The sequence below is a fragment of the Capsicum annuum genome, chromosome 11, assembly GCF_002878395.1.
Source record: "Capsicum annuum cultivar UCD-10X-F1 chromosome 11, UCD10Xv1.1, whole genome shotgun sequence".
NCBI lineage: Eukaryota > Viridiplantae > Streptophyta > Magnoliopsida > Solanales > Solanaceae > Capsicum > Capsicum annuum.
Genome location: NC_061121.1, coordinates 4,523,871 through 4,535,105, shown reverse-complemented (window position 1 = coordinate 4,535,105; position 11,235 = coordinate 4,523,871). Strand labels below are relative to the sequence as shown.

The window sequence follows — 11,235 nt, the reverse complement described above, 5'->3', positions numbered from 1 at the left end:
TGGCTTACTTGTGCACTGACTAAGTTAAATGTCATACTTATAATGTGTCTTTTTGATTAAGTAGCAACATATGTGTGGATCACTAATTCATGTAGGAACGATTGAGTTTCACGCATGTAAATTGCAGAATTAGAGTGTTTTTTCTTTTTTCAATTTTTATATAATTAAAGAGCCTATTTCTAAACTAACAAAATTAAAAATCATAATTATAATTTAATATCAAGTTAAGAGATTTGCTTATGTATGTATTATGTCATTATTTAACAAGCCATAACTTATGTGAAGCAGAGTGCTATTATTAAGGGAAAATACTCACGAAAATAACCAGAGTGCTATTATTAAGGGATAATACTCACGAAAATAACTAGAATGGGATAATAGTCACAAAAATACTTGAACTTTAATCGAATTTTCAGTTGAGTATACTGAACTTTGAGAGAGTCCTATTACCCTAAACTTTTTAAAGTAGATTTAATTCACCCTGAAACTTTATACCCAGCTTCAACGTCTGGCTGTGTAATGCACTCGCCAATCTTATTTTTACACATGTATTAGCGCGTATAACCTCATATTTATACGTGTTCAAGTGGACAGATATATGTCATTAAAATATAAAAGTAAAATAAAATAGGGTAATAGTAATCCCACAAAATTCAGTATAATCAACTGATAATCCCATCAAATTTCATGTATTTTTGTGATTATTATCCTATTATTAACATCCAAACAATTCTAGTAACTTTTTTATTAAATTAAAGAACTTAGAAAAAACAGTGCTTTTGATCATAACTTGAAGCTAGTTGTCGGTGACAGTACAAATAATAATGCTACTAGTACTATTAACTACTTCCACTAAGCCATGGCTTCTGCTACTGCTGTTGAGTCATCACTATCACTTTCACCATTTTCTTTACTTGTATTAGCAAGACTTTCAGCTTCTATTGTTGCTCTTCTTGTTCTTACTTGGGCTCTACATTTCAAGACTAGTTTTCACCCTACTTCTTCTTCTTCTCAAGAAGACCTTATTTATGCTGTAAGTTGGTTACTCCCTCACTCATTACTCTCAATTTAAGTGACACTTTTCGAATTTCAAGATTCACACGGATTAGGGTAGAGTGTTAGGGGTGGGAGTGCGTCGATAACAATAGGATAGGAGAGCGTTTTGTTGTGTCTAAAGTTTCTTGTTCATGGTGTTGTGTGATGTTTATGATTTCGGTTAGATAGTACTTAGTGTTATCTTTTGTGTTTGTTATATTGTTATCCGTCCTAAGCCGGTCTATCGAAAACAACCTATCTACTCACATGGGTAGTGATAGGGTAATTTTTTTCTGTGTCATATAAAGTAGGACAAAGTGAGTACATTCATTTCCATTAACTGTACGTTTTTTTGAGCTAAAATTTTGTGAAGTTTGAGTTAAATTCTTTTTTTTTTTTTGTAGGTGCTTCATCCATTATTAATGGTGATTGGGTTCATTCTCATAAGTGGAGAAGGTGAGCTCAGTTTTTTTTTTTTTTTTTTTCTTAAAGTGCTTTTGGGAATGTTTTTTTTCTTCTTTTTTCCTTTTTTTTCTATATGTTGTTTAAAAATCAAATCTTTTTTCCTTTTCTTGGAAGTGATTTTGGAAAGTGGTGTTTTGGGATTTTACACAAATAGCCCATAGATTTACTGTTTACTTTTTCTAGCTAGTATACATAGATTATACATTGATTATGTATGATTGTACACATATTATAAATCTGCAGGCTATTTTAAATTTAATCAGTTGAGTGGACGGTTATTTAGGTTAATTCTTCTTTCTTTATCTTGTTAAAAATCCCTTCTTTTTTCTTTCTTGGAAGTGATTTTGGAAAGTGAGGATTTTTGTTTCCTTCTATATCTTGTTAAGTCCTGAATGTTTTATCGTGAGCCGGGGGTGTATTGGAAACAAACCTCTCTATCTCACCTCTAAGTTGGTGGTTATGGGCTGCGTGGACTTACCCCTGACCCCACTTGGTGGGGATATACTGGGTATGATGTTGTTCTATATCTTTTTAAAAATCAAATATTTTGTTGTTTTTTTGGTGTATTGTAGCCATATTGGTGCATAGATGGTTGCCAGGTTCAAGAAATTTGAAGAAATCAGTGCATTTGTGTCTACAAGGACTGGCTTTGGCTTGTGGGATTTTTGGGATATGGACAAAATTCCATAGTAGAGATGGGATTGTGGCTAATTTCTACAGTTTGCATTCATGGATGGGTATCATTTGTGTTTCCCTTTTTGGTGCTCAGGTATTTCTTCTGCACATTTGGTTCCCTTTCCTTTTTATGCTATATATACTGCTAGGATCAGTCGCAGGCTCAACAACCTCTTGCATTCTGCAGCGGTAAATTTCGGTATATAGACCTTTGTAGTTCTCCGAACCCTGCACATAACGGGGGAGCTTAGTGCACCGGACTGCGTATTTTTTAGCTAGGACTCTTAAAAAATGCCCTTGTGGTTCGGCCCTTCCTCGGATCTCGTGCATAACAGGAGCTTTAGTGCACCGGACTGCATGTTTTTTTTGCTAGGACTCTTTAAAAATGCCCTTGTGTTCTGGCCCTTCCTCGGATCTCGTGCATTGCGGGAGCTTTAGTGGACCGGACTACGTATTTTTTTTGCTAGGACTCTTAAAAAATGCTCTTGTGGTCCGGCTCTTCCTCGGACCTCATGCATAGCGGGAACTTTAGTGCACCAGACTACCCTTTTGACTCTTAAAAGATGTGGATAACTGCATGTCGGGTCCTCTCCGGAAGTAGTGACACGGGTTCTGCAACAATTTTGAAGAGTCCGAGCATCATAGTTTTTCTGTCAGATTCTTTAAATTATTGAAATGTGAGAAAGAAAGAGATCAGCTTCTGCATAGAGTTTCAAGAATGTCATTTCTGAAAGTTGCCTTATATTTTGAGAATGTAAAATTTTTCATCAGTATTACTGTTTATGCCTTTTAAGAGTATCTTATGTTCTACTATTTAGTTGTTACTTCCTACATTATAGTTGTTTGGTGGCATGTCACATCTTTGAAATTAGTATAAACTCACTTATTAGTGCAATAATTGTGCATAGAGAAGCTTCAATGTGGCCTAGAGATTTGATTGATGTACTACGTGTTTCTTTGAGCACGGAGATATTTAAGAGGATTTAGAAATGGTCCTACTGTTTGGGTTTTGAAAAGTTGATATTTGCCTCCCAATAGATTAAGCAAAAAAGGGACTGATGGGAAGAAATTACCACTAGCTTTGGTCTATGTTGCTCGGACGTCTTCAAAAATGACGTTGGGTGCCTGCCGGATCCTCCAAAAATAATGCATCTTTGGAGGATACGACACATTTGGAACAATGTTTTTGGCGAGGCCAAGCAATGTAGCTTTTGGAATGCTTATATGTGTCTCTTCTATAACTTGGTAGTGCTAGTAAATATATTTGGTCGAGGCTATCGGCTATCCTATATCCGGATGTAATAGGCTTAGGATTTCAATGGACTACACATGCTTCAGGTTAGAGCATTTATGAGCTATGATGTTCGGATCCTTCAAAAATGCTGCCGGGTGGGTCAGATCCTCCGAAAGTAAAGCAATTTTGAAGGATCCGACACAAGCGTGGTAGTATTTTGGAGGATCAAGCAACATTGCTCATGACCACATGCCGCAGGTTTTAGCACTAAGAACCTTTTTGGATATAGCCAAGACTACAACATACGGATTCACAACTTCTTCTGCTCTGGAGTTCAAAAAGAGCGCAATAATGGATCACGTAGTGAACTCACGAGGTATATCAATCATCTTCTAAAACAAATGGTTCCTATATCTGTTTCACGAAGTCATACACATTACACTATACTCAGTGAAAAATAGTATACACTACATACTTGCGTTGTGAGAGTGGGAAGGGCTTAATAGTGTTTCTTTGATAAGGCGTGCGCTTAAATTCTCGACTGTTCAATTGGTTATAATTGCTTCTAGTCTTGTTCACATTACAGTTTCACCTAGCAAAAGTTCAACTCCTGCAAGTTACATTTTTGCTGAAGGAGATTATCAAGTAAAAATGTCCACCATGAAGTAAAGTAGAAGTTGAGCGGTGTTGCAGAATAGTGAAAAATAGACATTCAAACTTGGCCTTACCGGCAAGTATATACTCCAACTTTGTGTACGCGCATCCAGACACGTCAACTTGGTCTCAACTGGCAATTAAACACCCCAACTTATCTCTACGAAACTTTGAATATGTTTAAGGACTAGTGAAAAAGTCTAGCACAATGTTTCTGTTTGGTAACTGGAAGAGAAGTTTAATTACTTGTAAATGTGTTTCATGTTACTGCAGTGGTTGATGGGCTTCTTAAGCTTTTGGCACAGAGGAGAAGTACGAATGACAAGAATACGTATACTTCCATGGCATGTATTCCTCGGCTTATACACATATGGATTGGCTGTAGCAACAGCAGAAACAGGACTTCTCGAGAAGTTGACCTTCTTGCAAACAAACGGAGCTGTGCAGAAACGCTGCACAGAGTCCATGATCGTTAATGGCATGGGACTCGGTTTAGCTCTCCTTAGCGGCATGGTTATCTTTGCTGCTGTGTTGCCAAAACATCAAATGTCACATTCTAAGACTGTTTACTCTAGTAATAAGCTGCATTCTTAGTTTCTCATACGTTGTGTATACCGATAATTCTCATGTAAATACGCGGTGTTGTTTATAATATGAAGAAGGTCCAATAAGTTCCTTTTTTTTCAACCTTTCTGGCAATTCAGTATATGGCAGTATGTTGGTAAAGTTGCTGCCATGTGATCAGAAGGTCACGGGTTCAAGCCTTGGAAATAGCCTCTGGCAGAAATGCAAGGTAAGACTGCGTATAATACACCCTTGTAGTGGGGCTCTTCCCCGGACCCTCCGCATAGCGGGAGCTTTAGTACACCGAGTTGCTTTTTTTTTTTTTTTTTTTAATGTTTGTCTTACTCCTTTGGCTTGTTTGTGCTTTGCCAGGCTTTGTAAATATGATTTTTGAGAAATTTGCGCAAACATAGGTAAGAAGAAAAGGTCAAATTTGCCCCTGAACTTTGCTAACTGTCGATTTATCCTTAAGCTGAATCCATCAATCCATAAGGGCAAAATCGAACCACTTTGGTATCGACTGGGGTAGGAATGATACACGTTTTTAAGGGCAAAATTATTTCATTTCGCATAGTGTAGGAGTATTGTTGACTCTTTACCAGAAGTGAATCAGGATTTTAAGTTTATGAATTTCGGATCGTAATTTTTTATTTATTTATTGGGTCTTGTCTTCTTGATATATTCTTTTAGGGGATTCATTTTAGTATAAATCTCCTAGTTTGTAATTTTTAAAGAACTTTTTTTTTCTACTTTTAACGAACAAATATTATACAGAAAATATATCTAATAAGGTAATTATATCCTATAAGTTCAAGTGAAATTCATCCTTTTTGATTTGATAATTATGATGTACGAGTCAACTTGTATTTTTATCGATTAATCTACTATATAAATACTTATTGTTTGTTTATAATATGAATAACTTCATTTATCAAAATTTCAATAAAAATATTAAAATCACCTTAGATGAAATTAAAACATTGGTTGGTTGTCATTATAGTGAATCCATCTTTTACAAACAAACCAAAACAAAAAGCTTAGAGAAATAGCCTCTCTAAAAAATAAAAGCATATCAAAAGAGAAATAGATTTTTATAAAATGAAGGGAAAAAGAGAAGAAAAAAAAGAAAAAAGAGCATCACAACTTTCTTCATGTCTAACAAATCTTTATTTTCAAAGCTCAAATTTTAAAAAATAAACTAATTTATTTAATTATTTGATATAAAAACTTCACCAATTCAATAAAAAAATTTCAAGTTCAAAATTTTTAGAGCCAAAAATACTTAACTAATTCCTTTTATCTTTGCAAGTTCCGATAAATAAATTTATCCGTTACATGTATCTCATTAAAAAATAAGTAAAATTTACCCCACATAACTATACCTGAACACTAAGGGATCGTTTGGTAGTTAGTAAAGAAGCACCTTATTCATGTTTGTATTAATTTACGTTTAGCTCGGTAGCTAGTTAGAAAATAAATTATTCATGTAAGAATTGTATACGTCATTTAATTTGCAATTTTAAAACCCACACAACTAATATATGTATAAGTTATAAAGGAATTATTGTACTTACTTACTAATCCCGATATATATACTATATGCACAAAACTAATAGACACAATACATAAATACGCCATTTAACTTACTTCAGATTACATTATGACCTCCAACTTTTGATGTGCACAAATAGATACTTAAACCTGTATAAAGTTGAACAAGTAGACACATATATCCTATGTAGCATCCTACGTATCTAATTCTTGTCTTGCATAGCGTCCTACGTGTATTGTGCCACATAGAACGTATATATCTACTTGTTCAACTTTAAGGTCATACATGTAATTTGAGGTTAAGTTAAGGAATTTCTTATGACTGTATTTCTAATACATAACATAATTCTAACCTGCAATCGAACGAAAATTAAAATTATTTAAAAAGTTACTAATTCAGATTTGCATAAAACCCATTTTCATTTTTTTAATTTTTTTTTTATGAAAAAACATTTAAAGAAAGCACTCTACTGAGAGCACAAGATTCCGTTGATAGCAGTTGGGTGAACTCGAATTGATGCTTCTTTCATACTGAAAGATGAAGAAATTCTACTCCAAAATTGAAATCTAAAACCCTACAAACACATTTTACATACACACAAACCTTAAACCCTAAAAATACAATCAAGAAATGTGTTCTTCTATAACCCCATTTCCACTTACCTTTCCACCGAAATACCCTTTAATTAACAATCAAGATTCCATTTTTACCTCACACCCATTTATCCTAAAGACTAGAATTCCTAAGTTTACTCTTTCTGCTTCAGTTTCTGAGAAAGTTGAAGAGGTTTCTTGGGGTGTGTCTGATCCAAATAATGCTGAATTTGATGTGTATAATGGTTGGGACTTTGTTCAACCTCCTGTTTTCAACAAGAAGAAAAAAGGTACTAGCATCTTTTTTTTTTAATTGTAATTTTATTTTTGAGTTTTTGTAGCTGATTAAATGATTTTTTTGAGGTTTTGGTATGGATAAAAACTTAATCTTGTGTTGTTTTTTTAGAATTGGGGGAATTAAGGGTGTGTTTGGTATGAAGGATTTCCTAGTGTTTGATAATTAAGTAAAAAAATTCAATATCTCAAGAGGTCACGGGTTCAAGCCGTGGAAATAGCCTCTTACAGAAATTGCTAACAATAGACCCTTGTGGTCCCTGTGAATAGCGAGAGTTTTAGTGCATCTGACAAGAAATGATTCTATGTGTTATACGTGGACAAAAAAAATCAAGAAATGTGTTCTTCTATAACCCAATGCTGTCTTAATCCTCGACCTTCACAAATCAAAGGTCATATCCTAGGTGAGTTGAAAGTGCAACATGTCTTGCATAATCATCTACCCCTACTCAAGCCCTCGACGACCAACCTCTTGAACCTTTATGCCGGGGCATATGCACATCTGCTCTTCATATGTCTGAACCATCTCAACCTCACTTCCTGCATCCTATCCTTCAAGCGACTCCAACCTTGGCCTAAATAACTTCATTCCTAATCTTATCTCTCCTAGTAATCCCACACATCCATCTCAACATCCTCATCTCTGCTTGCCGCAGTCATCTTCTAGATATGGAAGTTCTTGAGTAGCCAACACTCTTGCCTCATATAACATAGTCGACCTAACTACCATTCGATTGACGGGTCATTCTTATCACACATAACTCCGGATGCGAGCCTCCATTTCATCCACCCCGCCCCAATACGATGCGTGACATCCTCCTCAATCTTCCCATTACCTTGGATAACGGGTCGTGTGTACTTGAAACTTGCTCTCTTGGGGATGACTAGAGGACTTTTTGAAGGTTTGATATGCATGAAATTTTGATCTTGTGATTTGTTTGAGAATTAAGAGAATTACAAACTGGATACTTGCAGGTTTGTCGAAATTTTTGGTTATTGGTATGTCGGTGTCTCTTGCTGCTGGACTTGGTGTTGCTTCCTACTTTTCACTATACCAGAAAGGTGATACTTTTGGAAATTTTTGGATTGCTTTGTTAGTTGGGTAGTTTCTAGTGCTGTTGTTCTTTATAGAAGTGTAATTCAACTTTTCGTGTACTTTGTGCATCTTATAGGATTCAAATTTCAATTCACTGAGCCATTCCATGGTTCACATGTTAGTTTAGTACCTAATGAGGCTTCTAATAAGGGAGAAAATGGAGAAACTGCTGATTTGTCAACGGAAAGTGATCAAATTTCTGAAATGGTGGAGGGAGTTCCTGATTTCGATGATAAAAATGTTGTCTCGGGTAAGGTCTAGAGTTTAATGGTTCTGAACGCCACCAAACTTTTTTATGTTGTTTGATTGTTCAAATAAGCTTTGGTATGAGTACCTTAATATTGCAATAGTCTCGATAAAATTACTTTTAAGAAAAGCTATCGTGTTACATTCTTCCTTTGGTCCAGTCTCATGGAAAATGCTAATATTTGCGTAAAATATCTGAATCATGTAACGATACCTCTTTAAAGTTCTTATTTGGGTTGGGAGTAATTTGCTTATTATGGAATCTCTTTGTTCTTTGGAAAATAGTTGGTTTGCTGTTTCCCTTGCCCCCTTCCCATCCTTTGATGTACAATTGTATACCGGTATGCTAATTTAATTTATTTAGAACCTAAGGGTGCGTCCTAGTGGTCAATGATGTGAGTGGAGGTCTCAGATTCAGATTCAAATCTCAGAGGAAGGCAAAAACATTAGATTCGCATCTCCCCCAGCATCGCTGGGCAGAATTACATGTTTTTTTGGGGGTGGGAGGTAGCAGATACTCAATGAACTGGTCGAGGTTTACGCGAGTTTCCCCGAATATCACCATCATCCAAAAAAAAAATTAAGCTATTTAGTCTTTTCCTTTTTGGGCCAAACTTGTAAACTTTTCCATCTACCTTTTTGTTTTGAGAACTTTCTTTAGTGAAGACAAATTCATAATACAAAGGAACTAAGAGGCCTTGACTAATTACTGAATATTGTTCTGATCAGTTATGATAGACCATAGCTTTGAACTTTCTTTTGTAGATAAATTGGTCCTTGAGCTTTTTGACAAATATAACGTGCTGAATTTATGTTGGAATCCACTCCTTGGATGAAAGCAAGGAAAGAGATTAAATTAAGAAAGAAATTGTAACGCCCCAAATCTGTTACTCGAAACGCTACACGGTGCTCATGACCCCGAAGGACCAAAAGTTAACCCATGACTGATATCTATACCTGGGCACTGCATAATATACTGTATAAATGCGGAAATAAAGGCTGAAAGGCCATAAGGTTCAAAACTGTAACATAACTGATAAAACATAACATCTGGAGGGGATATGAAATACCCAAAACAACTGAAATTACTGTCTGAACATGCTAGTCCGTAAGCCTCTAAACTGTCTGAATAAGGAGTTGATGGGACATGTCCCCAACTAACTCCAACTACTGAAATAAATTAATCAATGAGATAATAAAGTAATGGTCATGTCCTCGAAGGATGAGGACTCACTGCTAACTCTGACTGTTGAGACTGGAATGCTACTGATGCTCTGGAGCTCATACTTTTGAACCTACGGTATAAAACACCATAGCGCAAATGCATCAGTACGTTTGAATCTACTGGTATGCATGTGAGGTAGGCTGAATGCAAAGGGTTGACATGCATGAACTATATTAACTGACTGGATAACATGAACGTGAGAATACATGCATGAATACATAGTAATTGTAACTAAGTTCGTGATAACATGATTACTGAATCTGAGTACTGATAACATGAGATACTGATACTGAGCGACTGTATCTGATAGTCTAGGTTGTGATGGAACTAGCTGAGTTCCGTACTGTTCTGAGTTGACTGTATCTGACGGTCCTAAATTCTGTAGAACTATCTGAGTTCTATTACTGAGACTGAATGACTGTATCTGATGGTCCTGATTCTGTAACTGAAACTGTGGGAAGTAGTCATCTAACCGACATGCCCCAAATAAAACAATATAGTTGAGGTGGGGTCCAATCTGTAACCCCAATTGGAAGGGTGTCAATACCGCGCCACTGGTAAGGACAAGCTGTGGGTAACCCTCATCTGACAGTGTCCCCAAAAGAGAACGGTGGGGCCCTCATCTGACAGTGCTTAACCACCTCATCAACCCTCATCTGACAGTGTTGATGTCTCAACCTATGCTGGCTACATAGTTCTGGAACGCAAGGATGACTTCTAAGAATCACACCCTCATCTAACAGTGTGTGTTCCCATCCTTGGGTTCACTCGGTGCTAATTCCTACTTCCATCTGAATAGACACTGAACATGATTAACTGAACTGGACTAAACTAAATTAACTGAGTTCCGTTGACTGACAGAACACTACTGAGATTATTGAGTTTTCCTGAGTCACATGACTGACTGAATTTCTATGAACATGACTCGACTGAGAGTATCTTGAAAACATGACACTGGCTCTAGGCACACAACTAAATTGTCGGGTACAAGTACCCCCAGGACTCGATAGCATGAAACTGACAAAGCATGACTTTCTTGAATACATGACCAACATCACAATCCATAATACAATAAGTTGGAGAATTCATGAAGTACAAGTTCTAAAGCACCACAATGGCCACAGATATATCCATAATTCATTGACTAAGACATTTCATCAAACACTTGACATGCATGAACTTGTACATGAATGGGGATTTCATATTATTTATACTAGTATGACACTTTCCCTTCACATAGGCATTTAATCAAACACATGGGGAGCATACTTTGATTATACCATTATCAATGCATCTAATTGTCATGGTTGCATGAATAATTTTGCAAGTTTGAAGGGTTTATCATGATTATTATACAAATCATCACATACTAGGGTCAATCATTGGAATATGTAATTTAAAACATGAATCAAAATCCCACAACATCATGAACATGAATTTCAATTCAATTTAAATCATGAACATTCATACATACACAAATCTTGGATTTTGAAAAGAGATTCTTGAGCTTCATGGGTGAAAGGGATCCATGAATCAACACATGACATACCTGGGTTGTGAGTTTCTTGAAGTTCTTCAAGTCTAAGAACTTCAAGAAACTCA

At 35.9% G+C, this 11,235-nt stretch overlaps 2 protein-coding genes across 3 annotated transcripts in view; both read left to right on the top strand.

The window, feature by feature from the left end:
• The first annotated feature begins 734 nt into the window (after positions 1 to 734).
• Positions 735 to 4,750, top strand: LOC107848451 (probable transmembrane ascorbate ferrireductase 4). 2 transcript variants are annotated; one of them, XM_016693222.2, is made up of 5 exons: positions 767 to 1,033; positions 1,440 to 1,491; positions 2,073 to 2,269; positions 3,668 to 3,785; positions 4,337 to 4,750. In XM_016693222.2, the coding sequence occupies exons 1-5, from the start codon at positions 860 to 862 to the stop codon at positions 4,537 to 4,539; spliced, it is 744 nt and encodes a 247-aa protein (XP_016548708.1). In that variant the 5' UTR covers positions 767 to 859; the 3' UTR covers positions 4,540 to 4,750. The 2 variants fall into 2 exon arrangements, with proteins under 2 accessions (XP_016548707.1, XP_016548708.1); XM_016693221.2 differs by lacking the exon at positions 3,668 to 3,785 and having other exon boundaries at positions 735 to 1,033.
• A 1,845-nt stretch (positions 4,751 to 6,595) lies between these two features.
• Positions 6,596 to 11,235, top strand: part of LOC107848085 — a 10,516-nt gene continuing 5,876 nt past the window's right edge. Inside the window, exons 1-3 of the mRNA XM_016692759.2 lie at positions 6,596 to 7,062; positions 8,042 to 8,128; positions 8,239 to 8,412. Coding sequence (XP_016548245.1) covers positions 6,810 to 7,062; positions 8,042 to 8,128; positions 8,239 to 8,412 — 514 coding nt within the window. The 5' untranslated portion in view covers positions 6,596 to 6,809. The remainder of the gene's footprint in view (positions 7,063 to 8,041; positions 8,129 to 8,238; positions 8,413 to 11,235) is intronic.

Excerpts from the sequence above, each read along its gene's own strand:
- LOC107848451 (XM_016693221.2), top strand. The coding sequence starts at position 860 with ATGGCTTCTGCTACTGCTGTTGAGTCATCACTATCACTTTCACCATTT. Across the intron at positions 1,034-1,439 it reads AAGAAGACCTTATTTATGCT|GTGCTTCATCCATTATTAAT; the intron begins GTAAGTTGGTTA and ends TTTTTTTTGTAG. Across the intron at positions 1,492-2,072 it reads CATTCTCATAAGTGGAGAAG|CCATATTGGTGCATAGATGG; the intron begins GTGAGCTCAGTT and ends GGTGTATTGTAG.